The sequence below is a fragment of the Dunckerocampus dactyliophorus genome, chromosome 10 (genome assembly GCF_027744805.1).
Source record: "Dunckerocampus dactyliophorus isolate RoL2022-P2 chromosome 10, RoL_Ddac_1.1, whole genome shotgun sequence".
Lineage (NCBI taxonomy): Eukaryota > Metazoa > Chordata > Actinopteri > Syngnathiformes > Syngnathidae > Dunckerocampus > Dunckerocampus dactyliophorus.
The window spans coordinates 4687974-4711500 of record NC_072828.1 but is presented as its reverse complement, the minus strand read 5'-3'; the positions used below and the strand labels follow the sequence as shown (position 1 = coordinate 4711500).

The 23527-nt window shown below is 42.3% G+C and overlaps 1 protein-coding gene across 1 annotated transcript in view; it reads right to left on the bottom strand.

Annotated features, from left to right (window-relative positions):
* The window catches only part of LOC129188474 (cyclin-dependent kinase-like 5), a 91378-nt gene that overhangs the window by 7462 nt on the left and 60389 nt on the right, over positions 1–23527 (bottom strand). Inside the window, exons 4-15 of the mRNA XM_054789052.1 lie at positions 22628–22673; positions 18855–18991; positions 18661–18781; positions 16217–16276; positions 15672–15762; positions 12066–12255; positions 9725–9805; positions 9213–9376; positions 4855–5875; positions 3365–3470; positions 1639–1756; positions 1451–1556 (exon numbers count right to left, since the gene is read on the bottom strand). Of these exons, the coding sequence (XP_054645027.1) occupies positions 1451–1556; positions 1639–1756; positions 3365–3470; positions 4855–5875; positions 9213–9376; positions 9725–9805; positions 12066–12255; positions 15672–15762; positions 16217–16276; positions 18661–18781; positions 18855–18991; positions 22628–22673 (2241 nt within the window). The remainder of the gene's footprint in view (positions 1–1450; positions 1557–1638; positions 1757–3364; positions 3471–4854; positions 5876–9212; positions 9377–9724; positions 9806–12065; positions 12256–15671; positions 15763–16216; positions 16277–18660; positions 18782–18854; positions 18992–22627; positions 22674–23527) is intronic.

The window sequence follows — 23527 nt, the reverse complement described above, 5'->3', positions numbered from 1 at the left end:
CCTTCTGCCCCTCCTGGGCTTCCGTAGTTTGCCCTCGGCTTCTATCGTGCTTCCTTTTGATGATTGATGAGTGTAAGTTGTGTGGAAAAAGCTGCAGACATAATTTTGTTTTGCGTTTTTGTTTTGTGTTTAATTGTTTTTGTGTTTTCTGTAAAATTTTGGACAATAATATTGTATTACTTGATGCATACTGCTTAAATGTCAATACTCTTGTGACATCAAGTAGTTTTATGTTCCTCTGACCATTAGCTTGAGCTTAAAAGGCAAGTTTTTAGTTGCACATTTTGGCACGATTTGTGCTGCACTAGGCCATGTCGTGTACATTAAGGCGCAACGTGTAACAATGTTTTTTATGTGTAGGTGCAAAAGAGTACAGAAGAGAGGACATTTATTTTATTCTTTTGTCCTTCAGGTATGTGCTTTCCATTTCCCATTCTATGGTTATCATCACATGCTTTGTCTTGTGGCAAAGGAAGCTTAAGCCTTCCGATTCCTGTTCTACAGTTTCATCGCGCTTTCCCTACCAGTTATTGGTCTATGGTTATAATCACACTTTCATCCCATGGCAAAAGAAAACAGCAGAGTTCCATTTCATGGTCTATGGTCATCACCACGGTTTGTTGTGATGAGTGTTAACAGGTAGTTAGCATGGTGTTAGCAGGTAGTAAGCAGTGAGTTATAATGGTGTTAGCAGGTAGTTCGTCGGGTGTTAGCCAAGTCAACCAGCATGTACTATGTTAGCAGGGTGTCAGCGGGTAGTTAGTAGGATGTCAGCAGGTAGTAAGCAGGAAGTTAGCGTGAACTATGGTTAACACTAGTTAACAGGGTACTTAGTCTACCAACGCTACAGTTTCAGAGCATATGAGACACAGCGGTTTGGCACTGGACTGTGGAAAAGTGAACATATATTACTCCGCCTATTCACTTTTAAATGTTCCCTTTTCTCTATCAACTTTTGTTGCTTTTGAGCAAGCCATGGTTCTCTCACTTCTCAGTAAGTAAACAAACTATTTCATTGGCTCATGACACCACCGTGTCTGCTGTCACATAACCGCAATAACTGAAGTCATTACGCTCGCAAAATGCCGAGCATGATTATATATATTATTTTATTTCCCATTCATTAATTGGTCACAGGTCCGTAAAGGGCCATCACTGGATTTGTATCCGGGCCGAGGTCCGCCATTTGGTGATGGCTAGCCAAGTCAATCACCGTGTACTATAGTTAGCAGGTATTTAGCAGGGTAGTTAGCAGGTTGTTAGCCTCGTCAATCAGTATGTACCATGGCGGAGGACTCTCCAAGGAGGACGCTCACAGAGAAGTTCTATTTTTGGACTAAAGAGAGGCTAAAGACATGTCTTGGTGATGGGAAATGTCCATCATGGAAGGGAAGCATGTGTCATATGGGGGACAAGGAGGCAGGATGTGATGCAGGAAGGACAAACTCACCATTTGAGGTTTTTTCTTTTTCTTCTTCATTGCTCTGAAGAAACCCTGCTTTTCTTTTTCCTTGGATGGCTCAGCGGGATTCAGCACCACCGTGTCTGGACCCGTCCTTGGAGTCAAACAATCTGTATTAGTAGATGATAGACAGCAAGCGGCAAGGACAAAAGACACTTGGAGGCGGAGATGGGTACCAGGGGTCAAAGGCCGGCTGGCGCTTGGAGTGGTTGGCCATGTTTCCACCGTCGCCCGCCATGACTGACCCCCGCCCACGGCCATCATGGAAGGAGTTGTCTGGCCGAGGAGACGGAACTGTTCAAAAATAAGACATTCCCTCACTGTTTTTAGGCGCCAACACAAAGGAAAACATTCACTGCTTCTTCACAATGCGAGCGGATTGCAGTTTTCACTTTGACATCTGAGCCTCTGACCTCAAATGGACAAAAAATTTAAACAAAAACACTACCGTAGTAAGGTACCAAAAACAGCGTGATGATAACCACAGGAGCGCCAATGAAACTTATTGCAACGTAGGATAGGCTCTGGTTACTCAGTACAATATGAGCAATACAATTACAGTCCATGTTACCCAATTAACACCTCCCTTCAATTAACAGCTGGGTCAAAAAACTTTTTTTTTGTTTAATGAAGCCCTCAAGACGACAGTAGTTGCATGTGAAATGTCATGAGTAACCAGCATCCAGCATCTTTATCTGGCTCTGCATGCGCTGTCAAATGTTGCGACTGAGCCAAAGTCGTTGTGTGCTATGCTTGTCGCACTCATCAGTGCTGTTAATGCTGACTCAACACTTCGCTCCCTGCCGCTGTGACAACATTGGTTCTGCTGCAGTGGTATTGTGTAATACACATGTTCTAAATAAAATCATTAGAAATGCACGATATATTTTTTTACCAATAACCTCCTGCTCTCAAGATATGATACCTATAACCAGTAGCTTTTTTATATCTGCTTTTTTTAAAATACAAATTTAACTGTAGTTTGTGCACAAGTTTGCGTGAAGGTAAGGACTGGAACAAATTTTGATTTGACCAACTGTACCTGTTGATTTGTCCTAATCTGCCTGCTGTGGCCCAGCACAGTGCACTATATTCAGACACATGCTCCCAGCAGTCAGTGTGTTGCTACGGCTGTCAGGAGAACCGGAGTATAGAGCGGGACGAGCCACCTGGTGTGGCCCGGCAAGGTACACTGTATTCAGGCACACGCTCTGAGCAGCTGGTGTGACTCCACGGAAGTCTCTGGCAAGCCTTTTGCATTTTTGTGTGCCCGATGGGTCCCCCCGCCCCCCATGGCAGGGCATTTGGTACAACTAGCACACAAAATGTCGTCCTCGGAAAGTTTGTTTAAAAGTGAGCTGAGGGGAAGTTTCAACATGCCGTTAACGTCACAGGCAGGAGAAAAAAGAAGCCCTTGATTTGCTCACCCACACAGTACAGTACTCTCACCACATTGGAGCGTTTTCTCAAATGATCAATTATCGGAGCTATTTTTAATCTGATTTATCGGTATGACATCATAATTCCCTTATATCAGGCATAATTATCAGGCCAATAATTATCATGCACCCCATTATTATTAAAGTTCACAAAATAATACCGTATGTATTGTACAACATATTTGGGAACCTTTGGCGGGCAGCAAATGGTTGGATCACCTACTTCCAAAATAACATCCGTATGCTCTTTAATATGTTACTTGTCATACTGTTGTTTACAATCGACTCCTCCGCACTATTCATGCAGACTCAGCACTTCGCTGTGTTGTGCAATATACTTCTTAATCAATGAGAGCTTGTAGATAGATGTAAAATAATCACACATAACGTAAACAGGAAGATTTTGCAGAAACCCCCCAGCAAACTGCATAACAAGGTTTCATCTGTGGTGGACTGAACCAACCTCTGTAGAAGCTGCCCACCCTGCGAGGCATGGACTCACTGTAGATGTTACGGTTCTCCTTGGAGGAGGCACTGTCATCCGCCTGAGACTCGTTATACAAGCCCACCTGAGTCACAACAAAGTAGGAGGGCGGGGTTAACGCGTGTGTGACCACATTTCACACAAAAACAAAGTGTCTATGCACATGCTCCAGTGAAGAATGTGTGCCGTAATTGAAGCGACAGCTGCGGTGGCAACACTCGTACGTTGTCACGTTTGCGCAGAGCAAAGCAAGCCGAGAAAATGAGGAGGCATCTGATGACAACAAGAGAGACAGAAACTTCCACCCACGTCTGCACTCTGGAAAAATGTGGATGTGGGCAGCGGAAAGAATGGACCATCCATGGATGGATAATGGAGGATGATGGATGGAGGATGGGGGATTGATGATGGAGGATGGAGGATTCATAATGGGGGTTGGATGATGGCACACTGATAATGGGGGATGGATGATGGAGGATGATAGATGGATGATGGGGGATAGATAATAGGGGATGGATGATGGAGGATGGAGGATGATGGGAGATGGCTGATGGGGATAATTGGGGGATAGATGTGGGGGATTGATAATGGGTGATGGAGGATGATGGAGGACGGATGATGAAGGATCATGGATGGAGGACGGGTGATGGAGGATGATGGGGATGGATGATGGGTGATGATGGGGATGGATGATGGAGGATGATGGGAGATGGCTGATGGGGATAATTGGGGGATGGATGTGGGGGATTGATAATGGGTGATGGAGGATGATGGAGGACGGATGATGAAGGATCATGGATGGAGGACGGATGATGAAGGATCATGGATGGAGGACGGGTGATGGAGGATGATGGGGATGGATGATGGGGAAGGATGATAATGGATGATGACGGATGGAGGATGATGGACCGGATCCAGTGGAGTGGATGGAGGGGCACCTCAATAGCTGGTGCCTGCTAGTTGTTAACGCAGACACGGTGAAGCGTGGGGTGAGGTCAACATTGCACACAGAGAAAGCAGGCTGTGGGGGTAGTGGCAAGCAGGTAACAAGACATGCAATTTCAAGGCTTCTGACATTTTGAAGTACAAAATGTATAGAATGTACTGAGTAGAAGATCTGGAATGAATGCATGCACATAGACCACCATGATGTAGCTCACTGGGCATCCTCCAGTCCTCCTATCAAGTGGATTGTATGTGATATAAGCAATCTATTAGGTTGGACAAGTGCAGAGTTACAGTGTGTAAACTGTATAAAAAGTGGATCAAGTACACATTGGTGCTTCTTGGAGACAAAACACAGCTCATTAGCTTTAAAGCTACACACACACACAGGGGTGTGGGTGTGTTCCCAGTCGGGCTTACTAAAAGCACTTTGAAGCTGTCTCATTTCCAGCATGGAGGCTAGACCTCTGAGACTTACTTAAAATAGTTTATTATAATGTTTGCTTTGTTGTGGGCTGACTGACCCTGCTCATGTCCTCCTCCCTGGAGGCAGAGTGATGAGGCAACGTGCGATGCTGCAGTTGAGGGGACAGCAGCTGCAGGCTGCTAGCCCGCGTGGGGGCGCCTTGTCCCACCAGCAGACCTTCCTCGGCCCCGTGAGTCCTCTGGTGGTCCCTGCGTACGTACATGGAGTGGCGGTGCGGCCTTTGTTGAGAGGAGAAAGGGCTGGTGTAGCCTTGCCCGTAGGACAGCTGGTCATGTGGAGCGGACAGGGAGTGGGCGTGGCTCCTGTCCACGCCACCCTCCCCTGGCTCGAGACTATCTGGCGACTTGGCCTCCTCTGAGGGCTTGTGGCGGATGGACGAGCGCCTGTAGGAGGAGTCCAGGGTGTTGCTCTCACGGTCTGACCGCATGCTTCCTCTGGCACCCAGGCGGTCTATCCTGCGTATCGCAGGACTGCTGGGGGCCGTGAGGTCCAGGCAGCTGGAGGGGAAATAGCGAGTGGCGGGCTCATCAGCGTAAAGGTGGACGTCATTCAAATTCCCCACTGACTTGGCGTCGCTGAGCGTGCCGTAACTCTTGGACAGGTTCAGGTAGGAGAACTTGGAAGAGGAGGGCGCGTGAGCTTCCATGTAGCCGTGCTGGCTGTGTTTGTCCCCCGACTGGAGGGTGTTGGTCTTCCCCTCCACGAAGGAATGGCGGTGCTGCTGTGAGCGAAAGTTGGACTTGAGGTACTTGGCCCCAGGCCCGTCTGAGCCCTTGGCGCCCAGGCTGACGTCAAAGTCGCCCTTGCCTTTGGCCTCACTGGGACTGAGCAGGTGGGGCAGGTTGGCGGCGGCCAGGTCCATGCTGCAGGAGGTGGAGTGGTTGAAGAGCGATGGCTGGTAGCTCTTGGGGTGCAACGTGGGACTCAGGTTGATGGCCGCCGGCATGTTGCCGTTGAGGAAGCCGTCGTTGCTGGGGTGGAGGTCCTCGTGGCGGGGCAGGCTGGAGCACTCTCTGGTGCTGGATCGATGGCCCCCCGAGCTCTTTCCACCATGACTCCTGGACAAACACACAACATCATGTCACAGCTTTTATTCATGGAGGAGGCGACTTTTTTTTAAGAGCGCACCATTTCAATACATCCATAATTGAAAGCGTGTTCGCATTAGTGGATGGCTATAAACACCGGGGGTGGGGGTTGGGGGCGGCACATGATCAGAAAGGCTCTGACCACCTTAAAGTTGATGTAGATGTGCACGCTTTATATTTTCAATAACTAGTAGCATTTAGAGGGTTCTACTTGATTAGCACCTTATAAAATCAAACCCTGGCACAGCGAAACCTTGGCTAACGTCATGAATCCCTTCCAGAAGGTACGACTCTATAACGCATACCTACTCTAATCCAATCCATTTTTCCCATAAGAAATCATGTAAACCCAATTCATCAGTCCCAGAAAGCCTACAATGTTAACACAAAACGTATAGTTTTACATGCATAAAACAATTCTAAATGCATATAAATGAGGCATGAAAGACATAAATGAACATTTAAGTGTGGCCTGCAGCTGTTTTTTGTTAGCCCACGGCAATTTCTAAAGATAGAATTAAAAACTTAAAAAAAAAAACAGCAACACCCGCAATTTTCCAAGAATAAAGTCAAAATATGTAGAGAAAAAAGTTGGAATATAACGAGAAAAACTAAAGTAATTTTGCAAGAATAATATTGTAAGGAAAAATTCAATTTTATAGCATAGAGTTGAAATATTAAAGAAAAATTATTATATATATTTTTTTTAAGTCGTAATATTATATGAAACAAGCAAAACAATGACTAAAGTTGTCATTTTTGGAAAATTAGGTTGGGGAAAAAAATTATATTATAAGAATATTTACAAAAATTGTTTATGAAAAATGTGAAGTATGTGGAAAATGAAAAAAAAAGGGAAAAAAAAGAGCAAATACTGAAGTTGATATTAATAATAGGCTTTTTCACCGATATGACAAAGCTGAGAATAAGTTTTAAAAAAATATACAATGCTGTGAAAAAGTGTTTGCCCTCTTCGTGATTTCTTTGTTTTTGTGTGTGTGTGTGTGTGTGTGTGTGTGTGTGTGTGGGGGGGGGGGGGGGGGGGGGGGGGGGCAACACAACTGAACACAGAATGCAGTTTTTAAATGAAACTTTTCATTATTAAAGTAGGAAAAAAATCCAAACCTACATGGCCCTGTGTGAAAAAGTGATTGCCACTCATGTTAAAACATAACCAAAACGTGATTAATCGATATCTATCAATCTGGAAAGCTTATAAAGCCATATATAGAAAACCTCACCTGCACTGTCCAGTATCCAGGGATTTATTTCACTGTCACACTGGTTGAATTTTTGGCTAAAAAGTTACTGAATCATTTTGGATCGTAGGACGATACTGGTTCATTTAGGTTCACAAATGAACCTAAATAAACCTAATTTGTACTGGTTCACAAATCACGATATGAATGAAATCGTTATTAAAACAAATCCCCTAATTTTCAGACATGTGTGCTACCTTTTAGCTTGTGTTAAATTTTCAGTTCATTTCGACATGTTAATACATACAAATATATATACACTGCTAAAAAAATTAGAGGAACACTTCGAAAACACATCAGATCTAAACTGGGGAAAAATGATGTTGAATATCTTTCCTGATAATAAGTGGGTGATGTATTAGTAACAAAATGATGCCACATAATTTGATAGAAATGAAAATGATCACCCTATAGAGGGGGGAAATCAAAGACACCCCAAAAATGAAAGTGAAAAAATGATGCAGCACACTTGTCCATTTTGCTAAAATGTCATTGTAGCAACTCAAAATGATTCTCAGTAGTTTGTGTGGCCCCCACGTGCTTGTACGCATGCCTGACAACGTCAGGGCATGCTCCTAATGAGACTACGGATGGTGTCCTGGGGGATCTCCTCCCAGATCTGGACCAGGGCATCTATGAACTCCTGGACAGTCTGAGGAGCAACCTGGCGGCGCCGGATGGACCTAAACATAATGTCCCAGATGTGTTGTATTGGGTTTAGGTCAGGTGAACGTGGCCAGTCAATAGTATCAATTCCTTCATCCTCCAGGAACTACCTGCATACACTAGCTATATATATATATACTGTGTTTTCTTTCTTTTCTTGGGAGAATGAACAGAATAAGATTTTCATTGCATGGTATAACTGCTGTTTTACCACGCACATGACAATAAAACTCTCTTGAATCTTGAATCTTGAAGTTTTTATCATTCAATGGCGGTGTCATTGTTGAATTGTGTTTACGTTCAATATTTTGAACATTTCTTACTGAGGTTCATTTGTTGTTTGCACAATTTCAAACATGTACATGTTTTTTATTCCGATGACTTGAAAGTCATAGTTATAATAGTTTTGTATTTTGTTAGGGTTTAGTAATCCCTCGCCACATCGTGCTTTGAATTTTGCTGTTATCACAGTTTTTTAAAATATGTTAATTAATCATCATTGTTTTGTGGTGGACAATGGCCTATCATTAGTCCAAAAATATGCATAAATAAGCAAAGTGTACATATTTTTGGCCTAAGGGAAGCACCATTTTCCTCCACTTATCAGGTCCAGGTCGCGGGAGCCCAGACTTCCCGGTCTCCGGCCATCTCTCCCAGTTCCACCAGGCCTTCCCAGACTAGCTGTGAGACATAATCCTCCAGCGTGTCCTAGGTCTGGCCCGGGGCCTCCTCCCGGCTGGGTTCGCCCGGAACACCTCACTGGGGAGGCGTCCAGGCAGCATCCAAACTAGATGCCAAGCCACCTCAAGTGGCTCCTCTCGATGTGAAGGAGCAACGGCTCTAATATGAGCTCCTCCCGGATGACTGAGCTCCTCACCCTATCTCTTAGCGTGAAAACTACAAGTAAAATACAAAGAAGATATTCAGAAAACGCATTAAAAGACACGTTGTGCTATGTAGTATTATGCACTGGTCACTAGGTGTCAGTAATCAAAATTATGGTACATTGATGAGATAATAGCCACAGTAGGAAGTAGGCCTACTCATGTCCAGAAACCAGAACAAGGAACTCCCTCCAATGCTAACATGTCAGTCTATATGATGCCTTACTTTCTCTTAGTATGGCTACTATATTGGGTAATAGGAGTGTAAAGGTGACTATAAGGGTGTTATTTCATGTCTAGAGGGCTCTAATAATGTAAAAAGCATATTTAAAAGGTCATAAACAGGTTTTGTAACTGCCAAATTATTCCATTTATAAATAAGGAATCCTACTTCACGTAAATTCACTTATCACGGTCGGGCCTGGAACCATTTAATTATGTAAACGAGGGATTACTGTACCACTGTACACCCTGCATTAGCGGCACGGCACGGCTGACCTGCTGGGGGTGGTGTCTCCATGGTGAGGCTTTCTCTTGGAGGATCGTGCAGGTGTGGGCGTGGGTGGGCCGGAACGCTCCACCAGCCTCAGGGTCTGAAAGGCGTGGTGGTTGAGGCTCTGCTCTGTCAGGAAGCGCTCGGTGGGGTTGAGCAGCAGCAGACTCTAGTGCGTGCACACACACACACACACACACACACAATGAAACAGTGGTGCTGTTACGACTCATCGTAATTACTGTTAAAAGTCCCACTGATGCTGCAATTACTAGTGTTTCATGTTAGACGAACACACTAAAGCTGGAACGATGTGTGGCATCTGTTGTTAACCTGAGCGCACATCACTTCTTTGCAGCTGTTTAAGTGCCTGACATTTCCGTTTCCGTTGCTTCCTTCTGATGGTAACATTAGCGAGTCATCAGTTCAGCGATAGATGGCGGCCTTTGTGGACGGGTCCTGATGTTTGCAGTGAGTTATGTTCTGCTCCGTTCCGATAATGATCACGACACAGTACCTTCAACAAGTCCAGCAGGGCTCCGCCGATGATTCCCAGGTACCGACGCTCCAATGTTTGGGGATGGTTAACAGCAGGAAACTAAAGAGAGGAAGACGCAACACATCAGCCAATCGCAATCACGATCAATCAGCATACTATTAAGTCACTTTTAGCTATACTTGAGCATGTATGTCATTCATTTGTCATGTATAATTCAAATTCATTATGGATTATTATTATGAATAAAATAGGAGAACTAAAGGGAGCAATCCACCCTTTTCCGACTGAGAACCATGGCCTCAGATTTGGAGGTGCTGAGTCTCATCCCACAAGCTTCACACTCAGATGCAAACCGTCCCAGTAAACGCTGCAGGTCACAGCCCGATGAGGCCATCAGGACCACATCGTCTACAAATAGCAGAGATGAGATCCTAGTGCCCCCAAACTGGACTCCCTCGACACCTTGGCTGCGCCTAGAAATTCTGTCCATGAAAATTATAAACAGAATCGGTGACAAAGGGCAGCCTTGGCGGAGGCCAACGTTCACCGGAAACAGGCTTGACTTACTACTGGCAATGCAAACCAGGCTCCTGCTCCGATTGTACAAGGACCGAAGTACGTAGTAGCGCGCCACCAACCCTATGCTCCCGGAGCACCCTCCACAGGACACCACGAGGGACACGGTTGAATGCCTTTTCCAGGTCCACAAAGCACATGTAGACCGGTTGTGCAAACTCCCAAGTACCCTCCAGTACCCTTGCAAGGGTGTAGAGCTGGTCCAGTGTTCCGCGACCAGGACGAAAACCACATTGCACCTCCTGTAGCTGAGGTTCGATTAACGGTCGTACCCTTCTCTCCAGCACCCTGGAATAGACTTTCCCAGGGAGGCTGAGGAGTGTGATCCCCCTATAGTTGGAACACACCCTCCGGTCACCCTTCTTGAAAAGGGGGACCACCACCCCAGTCTGCCAATCCAGAGGTACTGTTCCCGACTTCCACGCAATGTTGAAGAGACGTGTCAGCCAAGACAGTCCCGCAACATCCAGAGCCTTGAGGAATTCAGGGCGAAACTCGTCCACCCCCGGAGCTTTGCCACTGGGGAGCATTTTGTAAACCCACTGTAAACAGTGTGGACTGGGCACTGCTTCTCCTTTCTGAGGCGCCGGACGGTTTGCCAGAACCTCTTCGAAGCTGACCGAAAGTCGTGTTCCATGGCCTCACCGAACTCCTCCCACACCTGAGTTTTTGCCTTGACCACCGCCGAAGCCGCGAGCCGCTTGGCCTGCCGGTACCCGTCAGCTGCTTCAGGACTCCTTCTTCAGCTTGAAGGCAGCCCTGACCTCTGGTGTCCACCATCGTGTTCGGGGCTTGCCTCCACGACTGGCACCGACCACCGGCCGCAGCTCCGATCGGCTGCCTCAGCAATGGAGGCACGGAATAGAGCCCATTCGGACTCGATATCCTCGTCCTCCCCCGGGATGCAGTGTGAATATTATTGTAAGAAATGACTATAATATATATAAATAATTGCTCAATAAACAGAGGAAATACAACTTGGTGAACAAAATTGGTCATATAAAAAAATAATAAAATACAAATTCAATGAAATAAATATGAAGCACTGATTATTCAGTGCAAAATATAATAAATTCACCAAAATTTAACATACACATATATATTTTTAATGATTTAGTTGTAAAATACAATATAAATAACTAGCAATAAATGCGTGTAAATATTATTGTAATAAATCATTGTAGTATACTGTAAGTAAATAATATATAAAAGGTAATTAAATATATAAAATTGGTCATGAAACCAAGTAAAAAATATCACATTAATTAAACAAATATAAAACATTACATTAATTATTCACTACATAATAATAATAGATTCAAATGTGAAAACAGTTGTAAAATCTATATTATCATACCTGTAAGATTGGTCAGGAAATGGATAAATAGAACAAATAGGTTATTTCATATAATATTTCTCAAGGTAATTAATTCAGCGTGAGCCAGGTTTAAAACAAATCCATATATATTATATTAAAAAATATACAATTTAATAGTTAAAAAGACCTGTTGAAAAGTAACTTTTCAATTATTATTTTTGAAATGTCTTTTTCAGAGAAGCAAGTGCTGCTTCTATGGCGAGGTGCAGGCACACAGAGGGACGGCTGGGGCCTGAGGGAGCGTCACAGAGGAGCTTCCAGGACACGTGATAACACCGTGACTTACTGCAATCCAATCACTCGCGGTACGGCAGACAAAAAAAGCCACGGAGAGACGAGGAGGAGGAGAAAGGAGAAAGACGAGCGAGTTAGCAGCCATGGCGGGTGAAGATGGAGGGTGTTTACCCGCAGCCCGTGGAAGCGAGGGTTGTTGTAGAAGAGCTTCATCTGCTCCGGCGGCAAGGGTCCCAACACTTTCTGGATGGTGAAGAGCTGGTCGATCTCGCTCTCACCGGGGAAGAGAGGCTGCCCGTCGCTCAGCTCCCCCAAAATGCAGCCCACCGACCACATATCCACCGCCTTGCCGTACGGAGCCCTGGAGGCGGGAAAAGTACTAAGCTTGGATACGGAGGACACGTGGACATGTGCAACAATCGCAGGATGTGCAAAAAGTTCATGTCAAATTTTTTTTTAATAAACACTCTTTGAAAATAAATTATAATTATACATTCATTTGTACTTGACTGAGTGAAGTATTTGTTGCAAGTATTCTGACACCCACAGAACGTCCTGTCTAGGGATGTAAATCTCTTTGTGATAGACGATTTGATTCGAATCTAGATTCGCAGGTTACGATTCAAAAACGACATACAGAATTTATATGTATATTATATTTACATACAGAACGATTTGATTTGATTCAATTCTACGGTTAATGTTTGTTGATGTAGATATTAATCTTACATTATATAAAAATAAAAATTATATTATAAAGTGGCAGTCTTACAGTATTTCCTAATTTGCAAAATGCGCATCATATTACCAAGCATGCTTTAAGGCACTGGCAAAAATAAATTCAACAGAATAACTATCCATTATCTATCCATCTAAAATATAACAATGAAAAAACACAAGTCTTAACCTTCAGTCCAATTAATAATACAAAATAAATAAATAGTGCAAAGCCCCTTAAATAATCTCTTTCAAGCACAGATAAGTAAATAGAAGTATTTGTCATAAAGTGCAATGAAAATGCTGTTTTAGCTTGGAAAAGTAAACAAGCCATAACAATGGTAACGGTACAACATAGTCAGCACACTCCAGCAACATTTCAAAGTAAGTAAGTAAGTTACAAAGCAGAAAAGTTACCATACCCGCCTCTGCTGGTCTGGCTGGTCCTACTTTCCCTATTAATGGGTGAACAATCCAACGCTTGGTGAATTATGCTTGCATCCTTCTTGAAATTAATCCCAACCAAGATAGCATACTCGCCTGTGTTGGTCTGGCTGGTGAAGTTCTGCACCCTTCTTGAAATTAATCCAAAGACGTTCCAAACTTTGGCTTTCAAACAACGGCTAGCTAGCTAGCTAGCGCCACGGCGCTTTTCGCCGGCATCCCAGGCTCTTGTGTTATTCATAATACACTATTGCTTCTCTCGCGACACCCGGTGCATGTCTCCACAATCGATCAATCTAAAGATTTATGATTATGATTATTATCAACACAGGATTCTTTTACCGGCAAATCAGAATTGTTTGCTCCCCAAACCAGATATCCGGTTGCATCGGTTCTACGTTCACATGCCTAGTCCCTTTAAGAAAGTACTCCTGATCTCAATCCATGATGTGCCTAAAATACAACTTTCATTCTATCCACCACCATAGAAAAGATCAAAGAGATTACCTCAGGGACAAGCTTGTAGCCCTGCACAAGACCAGAACAGAACCAATAAGATTGTAGACCTGCAAGAGACCGGAACAGACTACAACACCACCAGCAAGATTGTAGACCTGCACAAGACCAGAACAAACTACAACACCACCAACCAAACTGTAGACCTGCACAAGATCAGAATGGACTAAAAAGGCCACCAACAAGATTGTAGACGTGCACAAGACCGGAACAGACTACAAGACCACCAATAAGACTGTAGACCTGCACAAGACCAGAACAAACTACAACACCACCAACCAGACTGTAGACCTGTACAAGATCAGAATGGACTAAAAAGGCCACCAACAAGATTGTAGACGTGCACAAGACCGGTACTGACTACAAGACTACCAACAAGACTGTAGACCTGAACAAGACCAGAAGTGACTACAGGACCACCAACAAGATTGTCCACCTGCACAAGAACGGAATGAAGTACAAGACCACCAACAAGACTGTAGACCTGCACAAGACCAGGATGGACTAAAAGACCACCGACAAGACTGTAGATGCGCACAAGACCGAAATTGACGACAGGACCACCAACATGATTGTAGACGTGAACAAGACTGGAATGAAGTACAAGACCACCAACAAGACTGTAGACCTGCACAAGACTGGAACGGACTACAAGACCACCAACAAGACTGAAGACTAAGACAGCGCCAACAAGACTGTACACTTGCACAAGACCAGAATGGACTGAAAGACCACCAAAACGACTGTAGACGTGCACAAGACCTGAACAGACTACAAGACAACCAACAAGACTGACCTGCACAAGGCTGGAACAGACTACAAGACCACCAACAAAACTGTATACATAAACAAGACCGGAACACAATACAAGACCACCAACAGGACTGTAGACCTGCACAAGATCGGAACTGACTACAGGACCACCAACAAGATTGTAGACCTGCACAGGACAAGAATGGACTGAAAAAAAACACCAACAAGATTGCAGACGTGCCCAAGACTGGAACAGACTACAAGACCACCAACAAGACTGTAGACCTGCACAAGACCGGAACGGACTACAATACCATCTGTTTCTCTGACCAAAATCCCCCTGAGTGAGCAACGGCAAAAAACATCTCACAGCTGTGTATGCCAACAACTTTCTCAACAAGTGCATATAAATAATCTTTGGCCGCCATTTTCTTTGCAGTAGTTCCTTAAAAACAGCAGGGTGCCTGTCATACAGACGATCTATAACTAGTGTTTTTTATACAGTACCTCCTTATAAACAGCAAAGCACTTCAGTCATGTAGCGGATCTTTGACTCTCACAGTACCTCCTTAACAACAGCAGCGCACTCCTGTCATATAGTTTTCTGCAGTCGGTCCTTAAGAACAGCCGAGTGCTCTTGTCATGTAAAGGATCCTTGACTAGAGCAGTAGCTCCTTAAAAAGAGCACAGTGCTCCCGTCATATAGAAGATTTTGACTACGCTCGTTTTAGCAGGAGGTTCTAAGGAACAGCAAAGTGCTGCCATGAAATGTTGATGACCTTTGACTAGTGCAGTAGCGCCTGTCTTATAGAAGATCTTTGACTAGCTTTATTTTTGCAGTCACACTTTAGACAGAAGAGTGCTCCCATCATATACAGGATCTTTGACTAGTGCAGTAGCCGTCTTATACAGCAGGGGTCTCCAACCATCAGGCCGTTAGGAAGCTTTCAGGTGTAATGATAAAAATAAAAGAAAAAACACACACACAAAAAAAACATTTGCAAATACAGTAACTACATACACTTTTATGTAAATGTATATCATTTTTAGAAATATGAAACATTATTTTATTTTAAAAATAATATACAGTAACAAATCCCATAGTTTTGCATGTATGTGTTGTTTGTTGCGAGTGGCGACCCGTCCCACTTTGTGCGTGTTAACTTTCTTCCATGCTGAACAGATTACTACTATTGTGATTACTACTACTATACTGTATTTTTACAATTTTTATTTCACCTCGTATTTGTTTTAGAGGATCTTTGACTAACATTTTTTTTTATTTTTTACAGAATCACCTTATTAAAGACAGCAGAGCACTCTGTAAAATAGAGGATCTTTACGTACCCGAGGAGGAGTTCTGGAGAGCGGTACCATCTCGTGGCCACATACTCGGTGTAGTTGGCGTCCGTCCCCTCAGAGAGATTACGTGCAAAGCCTGGCAGGAGAAGAGAGAGGAGGCGAGAGGAGGATGGACATGATGTCCTTAAAAAGGGAAGCTGGGTCAAAGCAGTCACATTGGCCACATCATTAGGTACACCAGCCAACTCTCTACTGTCCCACACTAGAGCTCCAAGCTACACTTTTCAACTTGCACATAAATGATGGACCCCCCGCTCCCCTCCACCACCCCACCCCAGCATGTAAAAGCTTATGGGGGGTCTTGTTGGCCTACATGTGCTGTGTGGATGTCTGTGGATGACATGCATCGCAAACAGCAGGCCTCTTGTCTCTCACAGCAGATTGCCCACATGATGTTTCTGGTACCCCCCACACACCCCCACCCCATGTTTGCTTTCCGTCCAGATCGGATGAAAGGCTGCCAGGTTTCCGACACCTTTCATGGACCGAGGAGTGTAAACAGTGTAAAGTTAGGTTCCTTTGACGCTCACCGAAATCACACAACTTGAGGACGTCATTTGAGCTGATGAGAAGGTTTTCAGGCTTGATGTCTGAAGAAGAAGCAGAAAGACAACGTTGGTATATCATCGCTTATCTAGAAGATTCTCAAAAAGAAGAAGAAGAAAAAGCAAACAAAAATGAGCAGATTGCCAAAGGAGGGAAGTCCATCACTTATTGATAAAGGCCTTAAAGAGGATGCTCATATGAGACGCCACGGGCCTTTTGGATGCCCGCGCTACCAGCACAGTGCCATCTGCCCTCCTTCCTGCTCGCCACTTGTCAATATTACCCAACACACACCACCAACTGCTTACACCACGTTAATTAGTCACATTAAAAGCAATACAATGCAGGTCAAGACATGCAAAGAAATGAAATATATATATGCAGAGGAAAATTTGATACTAAAATTGAGGGGGATTATTTGAATCTACAAATACAATTCATTATTATGGTAATAATTTAGTTTAGTTTAGTTTAGTTTATTTGAACATGAAGGTTCCAATGGAATACATCTCATGAATCATCCTTTCACAGTTCCACATGTCCAAAAGGAGTAGAAAGAAGAAGAGCTTATTTAATCCTACCCCCCATCTATTCTACATCTATTACAGTACATATTGTTCACTTCCTGCCTTCCATATCATGTTTTCTGTGATAGTCAGAATAATACATAATCCATATCGGTAAGTCCCAAAAATAAGTAAATAAGTAATAATAGTAATAAGTGATAATAAATAAATAATTAGATAAATATGAGTAAAGAATTTTTTTTTCTTTAAACAAAACAAAACAAGAAATAGCAAACCTGACAGAACAATCATTGTGATGATCAAGACTCTTCTGCCTTGTATTTAGCAAACACCAACTGCTTGTATTGTTTTTTGAATTTACTCATCTCTGTACATTGTTTGACTTCCTTACTCAATCCATTCCATAGTTAAATTCCACACATGGAAATGCTGTGGGTTTTCAGCGTAGTTCTCGCATATAAGTGTTTTAAGTTTTGTTTTCCTCTAAGATCATATTTCTAATATATCATCATAATTTGTTAGAATTCATGTTATTTTTTGAAAGTTAGAAAATCAAAAATATGTGCAGATTAGGGTTGGGCGATACTTTTTATATACCAGTCTCACGGTATTCTTCCAATGATAAGAAAATGATCTATACCGGCATGATAATTTAAAACGGAAAGAAGCAGAGTTGATGTCCTAGAGTTGATGAGCTAAACATGCTGAAATGGTGATAAACACCGGCGAAAGTTGGCGGAACCTCCTCTTACGGAGCATGAATGGGAGCTAGTGGGGTTAGCTTAGTTTAGCGTGCTCGTGTGGTTGTGTGTGTGCGCAACTCGGGCTGGGTGAGTATATTTTCACTGTGTTGTGCTTTACCGCTTTACAATGCCTGATGATGGCATGCAGGTTCTGAGTGAAAAAAGACGAGAAGCATGTTTATTCTTGCACCCAGCTTGTCTTACAGACACTCAACACACAGAGAACACTCTTCCGGCCTTCAAAATAAGAGTGCCGTTTGCCCCATGTTGTTTAGCTGTGTAAACAAAGTAAGAGTGTCATAAAAAATATCTTCCATATGCAGTTGGAATTGCATCGGTGACTACATCTTCCTTAATCACAAGCATGGGCATTACAGTTTGTTGAAGATTTTGTAGCTATGTGTGCAGAGTTTGTAGCTTTTTATACAAGATTCCGCTGAATTGAATTATATCGTCATATCGTCATACATCCCAAAAATATTGTGATACATGCTAAGGTCAATATCGCCCAACCCGAGTGCACACACATTTTTAAAAAATGTGTACGACTATGATATTTAATATTATGATTCTAATATTATAATTAATTTATTATGTATGCGTGCGTGTGTGTGATTAGGTGGCAAGGGTCATTGAACTCATGATGTTGCATATTATATACTGTATATATATATATATATACACACACACACACACACACACACAGTATACTGTATACACATTACTAATGATTCGCTACGTATTATAGAAATACTATATAGGTAAATAATTTTTCTTCCTCTGAATTCTTCTGACAAAGTTTCTTAATCTACAATTTTAATAAACTCACAAAATTCTTCACTGTGCCTTTTTGATTTAATCATGAAAAATTTAACTGCTTCTTTTTTAAAAAGTTTCTCAATTTGAAATTTTAATGAAAATATTCCTAAATATACCATTTGTAATTAAATTAATAAGAATTCATGTATAGACCAATTTTTAATTAAATTATTCCTGAATATTTCAATAAAAACATGACATTTTTCCTGAATATATATGACTGTAGGAATAAAAAGACTCAGTTTTTGTAGTATTGCTGTCAAATTTGAAATGAGATTAGGTAAGGACTCTTTCCAGTTCATAGCTTTTTTTCCCCTTTCTGCATGGAGAGCTTCTTACCGCGGTGGACAATGTCATGTTTGTGGCACCAGTGGATGGCCTTGATCAGCTGGTAGATATAGCTTCGCGCCTTCTCGGTGGGAACACCGTTGGGCAGCTCCTCCAGCAGCTCAAGCATGTTCTAGCAGACAGAGAGGAAGTAACATTCTGCAGAAACATGACGACCTTCCTGGGGGCCCACAGAGGAAGCTCACCTTCTCCACATACTCAAAGACCAGGTAGAGCTTTCCTCTCCTTCGGAAAGCCTCTTTGAGCTCCACGATGTTCTCCTGCTTGAGGGCGCGTAGCATCTTGAGCTCGCGCAGCGTCGTTTCTTTGACCTCCTCATTTTCTGATGGTGGGGATGTTAGCACGTTAGCATGAACAAAGCGCAGTAAAAAGTAGTCAAATAAATAAATACATGAAACAAAAAGTATATTAAAAAAATAATTAAAAAGCAAAGTGAAGTAAAAAGTAGATTAAAAAGTAATACTAATAACTGAAAAAAATAGTTGAACCCCACATAAATAAATATGCATTAGAAAGGTGCAATAAAACATAGTAAAACATTTTAATTACAATTTACTGAATGAATAAATAAGTAATCACTAGTAAAGTGGTGCAAAAAGTAGTAGAATTTTTTTAAAATTAATTTTAGAAAAATACCTGAACCCTCCCAATAAATCAATGGGGAGTAAAAGATAGTAAAAAAAATGTAATGTGGGGGGGGGGGGGTTCAGTACATTATAGCGATCTAATTTATCTTATTTATTATCAAATTAAATCAAATCAAGGTTTATTTGTATATCACCTTACAACATCCCAACGGTGTCCAAGGTGCTTCACAAGAGTAAAAACACGCAATAGCAAATGAGAACAGGGTAAGCTCGAATAAGATAGAATAAAAACAATAAAATAAAATAAAATAAAAATACAGGCAGAGAATCACAACTAAAGTACATATAATCATCATGTGTCATAAGCCAGTCTGAATAAATGAGTTTTTAAAAGAGATTTAAAAACTGACAAGTTTGTAGTAGATCGTAGCGCAGGTGGAAGGGAGTTCCAAAGTGTGGGGGCAAACGCAGCAAAAGCACGATCCCCCCATTTTTTGTATTTCATCCTTGGGACTTCTAATGTTGTGTGTTGAGAAGAGCGCAGGGCCCTGGAGTGGTGACGGACAGTTAAAAGCTCAGCCAAGTATGCTGGAGCAAGTCCATGAATGGCCTTGAACGCAAATAAAAGGACTTTACAATGTATTCTAGACTGTACCGGGAGCCAATGGAGAGAACGGGGAACTGGAGTGATATGGGAGTATTTTGGAGTATTAGTAAGAAGGCAAGCAGCTGTGTTTTGTACCAACTGGAGCCTGCAGAGGAGGTACTGATTTAATCCAGTGTAAAGGGCATTACAATAATCAAGCCTCGAGCTGATGAAGGCATGAATCTCTTTTTCGAGATCTGTACTTGACAAAAAGGGCTTTACCTTTGCCAGGAGCCTGAGGTGGAAGAAACTTGCTCTGACCACAGAACTACAGTAATTTGCTTATCGAACTTTAGACTGTTGTCAAAAAACACACCAAGGTTTTTAACGGCAGGAGCAAAAGGGGGGGTGGGGGTGTCAAAATTGGTTTCACTGTGCGGTGAATCGGGGGGAAAAACAATGTACTCCGTTTTTCCTTCATTTAAATGAAGTAAATTCTGAGACAGCCATTGTTTGATGTCATGAAGGCAGCTATGGAGGGGATCTAGTGCGTTCCTGTCACTGAGCATTACTGGTCGGTAGAGCCGTCATCGGCACAAAAATGAAAATGGATATTGTGTCTAGAGATGATTGGATCCAATGGTAGCATGTATAGTGGAAATAAGGTAGGCCCCATGATGGAACCCTGGGGCACGCCAGAAGAGAGGGGAGCGTTTGTAGAGGAGAAGACATTACTGAAAAAGTCCTGTAGGTGAGATATGACATGAACCATTTAAGAACAGAGCCACGTAGGCCAACACAGTGTTCAAGGCGGGAGATGAGGACTGAGTGGTCCACAGAATCAAAAGCAGCTGTAAGGTTTAAAAGCACCAGCACAACAGAGTTTTTAGCGTCAAGGTCTGTGAGGATGTCATTGTGTACTTTCAATGACGCAGATTCTGTGCTGTGACGGGTTCTAAAGCCAGATTGAAATTTGTTAGCAATATTATGGATAGACAGATATGACTGGAGTTGTGAGAGGACAAGTTTCTCCATGACCTTGGACAGAAAGGGCAGATGTGAGATTCGATGGAAGTTGGATAGACTTGATGGGTCTAGGTTCGTTTTTTTAAGAAGTGGTCTAACTACAGCTTGCTTAACAGCAGTGGGGACAATACCCAGCGTGAAGCAGCTGTTCATAAATAGGGCAAGGCTGGGACCAATGGTATCTATAACCTCCTGCATTATCCTTGCAGGGATAACGCCTAGAGGGCAGTTGGTGGGGTTTAACTGTTTGACTGATTTTTTAAGAAGAGAAGTGGAGATTCGCTCAAAGTTCTCAAAAGTGTGTGTTATACAGGGGAGTCAGGCAGACTAGCAGATGAGACCTTTGGGATGGATTGTCTGACTATTGCAACCTTATCCATAAAAAATTGTTGAAGTGTACTACATGTGTGTTCAGAAACATCGTTAAAAACAGCAGTGACGGGGTTTATAACAGAATTCATAGCGCTAAATAACACTCTGGGGCGATGGCTATTGATAGAAATGATGTTTGATAAATATTTTGTTTTTGCTTCCTTCACGGTTTTATGGTAAGTGGCAAGACTGTCCCTGAAGATGCCCAGTGATACAGGAAGTCCATTCTTCTTCCATTTGCGCTCAGCCTGCCTACACTGCCGTCTCAGGGCGCGAGTGGTTTCATTTAGCCATGGTTCAGGTGTGAGTCTGGTAGCTTTGTCCTTAAATGGTGCCACAGAGTCCAGGATCTGGGAGCATGTGGAATGGAAAGAGGAGAGGAAGGTGTCCGGACACATTATAGGACTTAGGTCAGTGCCTGAGAATGCAGCAAAGTGATTGGCTGTTGTGGAGGTGATAACCCGGCGGCGGGAGGTGGGAGCAGGTTTAGGTGCAGCTGGAGGTGCTAGCGTCTGGAAGCAAATGAAGGAGTGATCGAAAATAGGAACATTCCGTATATTATTAACTGACACAGATAGTCCATGAGAGATGACAAGGTCCAGTGTGTGCCCAAGTTGATGAGTGGGACAAGCAATAGACTGGTGAGATCCATAGATTCCAGCAGAGAATTAAAGCATTGAGCCAGCTGATCTGAGGGGGATCGGACATGAATGTATCATGTATTGTGTAAAACTAAGACATGAATAACATCAAATTAAAAGCACAAAATGAATGCCAACCCATCATCCACCAGTTCAAGTTCCAGCCTTTCCAGAGAGATTATTACATGGTTGTTTGACGTGTGTGGTAAAAGGCAGTGCGCTAGCATGAATTCACTTGAGACAAATGTACACATTAGCACTCAGTAAGCCATCAAAACTTACCTTTATGCATTCCCACATAGTATCAGCATTTGACACCAAATATGAGGTGAAAGAAAAATGGTAAAAATACAGTAGTAGTCTATCTGTGTGGCATGAGATAAAGTTAGCACACGCACAATGGACATGCGTCAAGTGAGACGGATGTAACAGAGAGAATCCGACCACTTTTCAAAATAAAACATAAAAAAAAAAAAGAAATAATGGAAATTATTTTTTCTTTCTGTGCGACCCGGTACCCCGGAGATGGGGGCCACTGATGTAGAGTATAAGTAGTACAAAGTACACTTCATTTAAAAAATACTTAAAAAATAACTAGTAATTAGCATGTTCAAAGTCAAGTAAAAAGAAAAACGCTTAAAAAAATCACATTGAAAAATAAAAAATAAAACAACTTAAAAAATAAGATAAATTAATGATAAAGCATGAGCAAATTGGACAGGCATTTGTAAAGGAAGGCGTTTTACCTTCACTGTCTTTGAACTTCTTGATAGCCACAATTTCATTGGTGTCCTGCAAGCAAACACAGCAAGAACATATGCTAGTAGTACTTTTACAGCTTCTTCATGCTGCCCAATGTTCACATGCATTCATAGATAGGATTTGGAATTGTCCTGCTTTGAATTGACCTTGACCTTTTCTTGCCTTATACAGCACTTACGAGAAATAACAAAACCAGGACTGGTTCAAAGTCACTTATGTTTCACTACCCCATCATCGCCGTTTGGTATGTAGCTTGCTTTCAAGGTCACGGTTTGCTTTGTTGTGGGGAACCAACAGTTGGGGAACAAAATGCAACATAAAACTGCTTAGCTTTCATGATGTTCTGCTTCTCCAGACCGATACTAATAACCGATAAGTTTATTCTCATAAAATTACGACTTTTGTTCTTGTTAGAATACAACTTCTAATATTTTGACTTTATCCTTGTAAAATTACAGCTCTTTTTCACATGTCTGCTGCTGTTTTTTAATTTCACAACTATTTCAACTTTTTAATACATTTTCTTCTTGTACTTATGACTTTGTTCCCTTAACATTTTGACTTTATTCTCATAGCAGAACTTTTTCCACAATCAAATTTTCCAAAAATGAAAACTTTATTCTTTGTTTTGTTTGTTTCTCATAATATTACACGTTTAAAAAAAGAATGTGTTATTTTTCTTTAATATTTCAACTCTATGCTACTAAAATGTTATTTTTCCTCACAATATTACGTTATTGTCATAAAATTACGACATTTTCTCATTAGAGCAAAACGTTGATGTAGATGGGGCATCATTACTCATCATTACTGTTTTTTCGCCATTCGCTGGCGGGTCCCCTGCAAAAAGTGTGAATCCCCTATATCTAATAGACAAATACTTT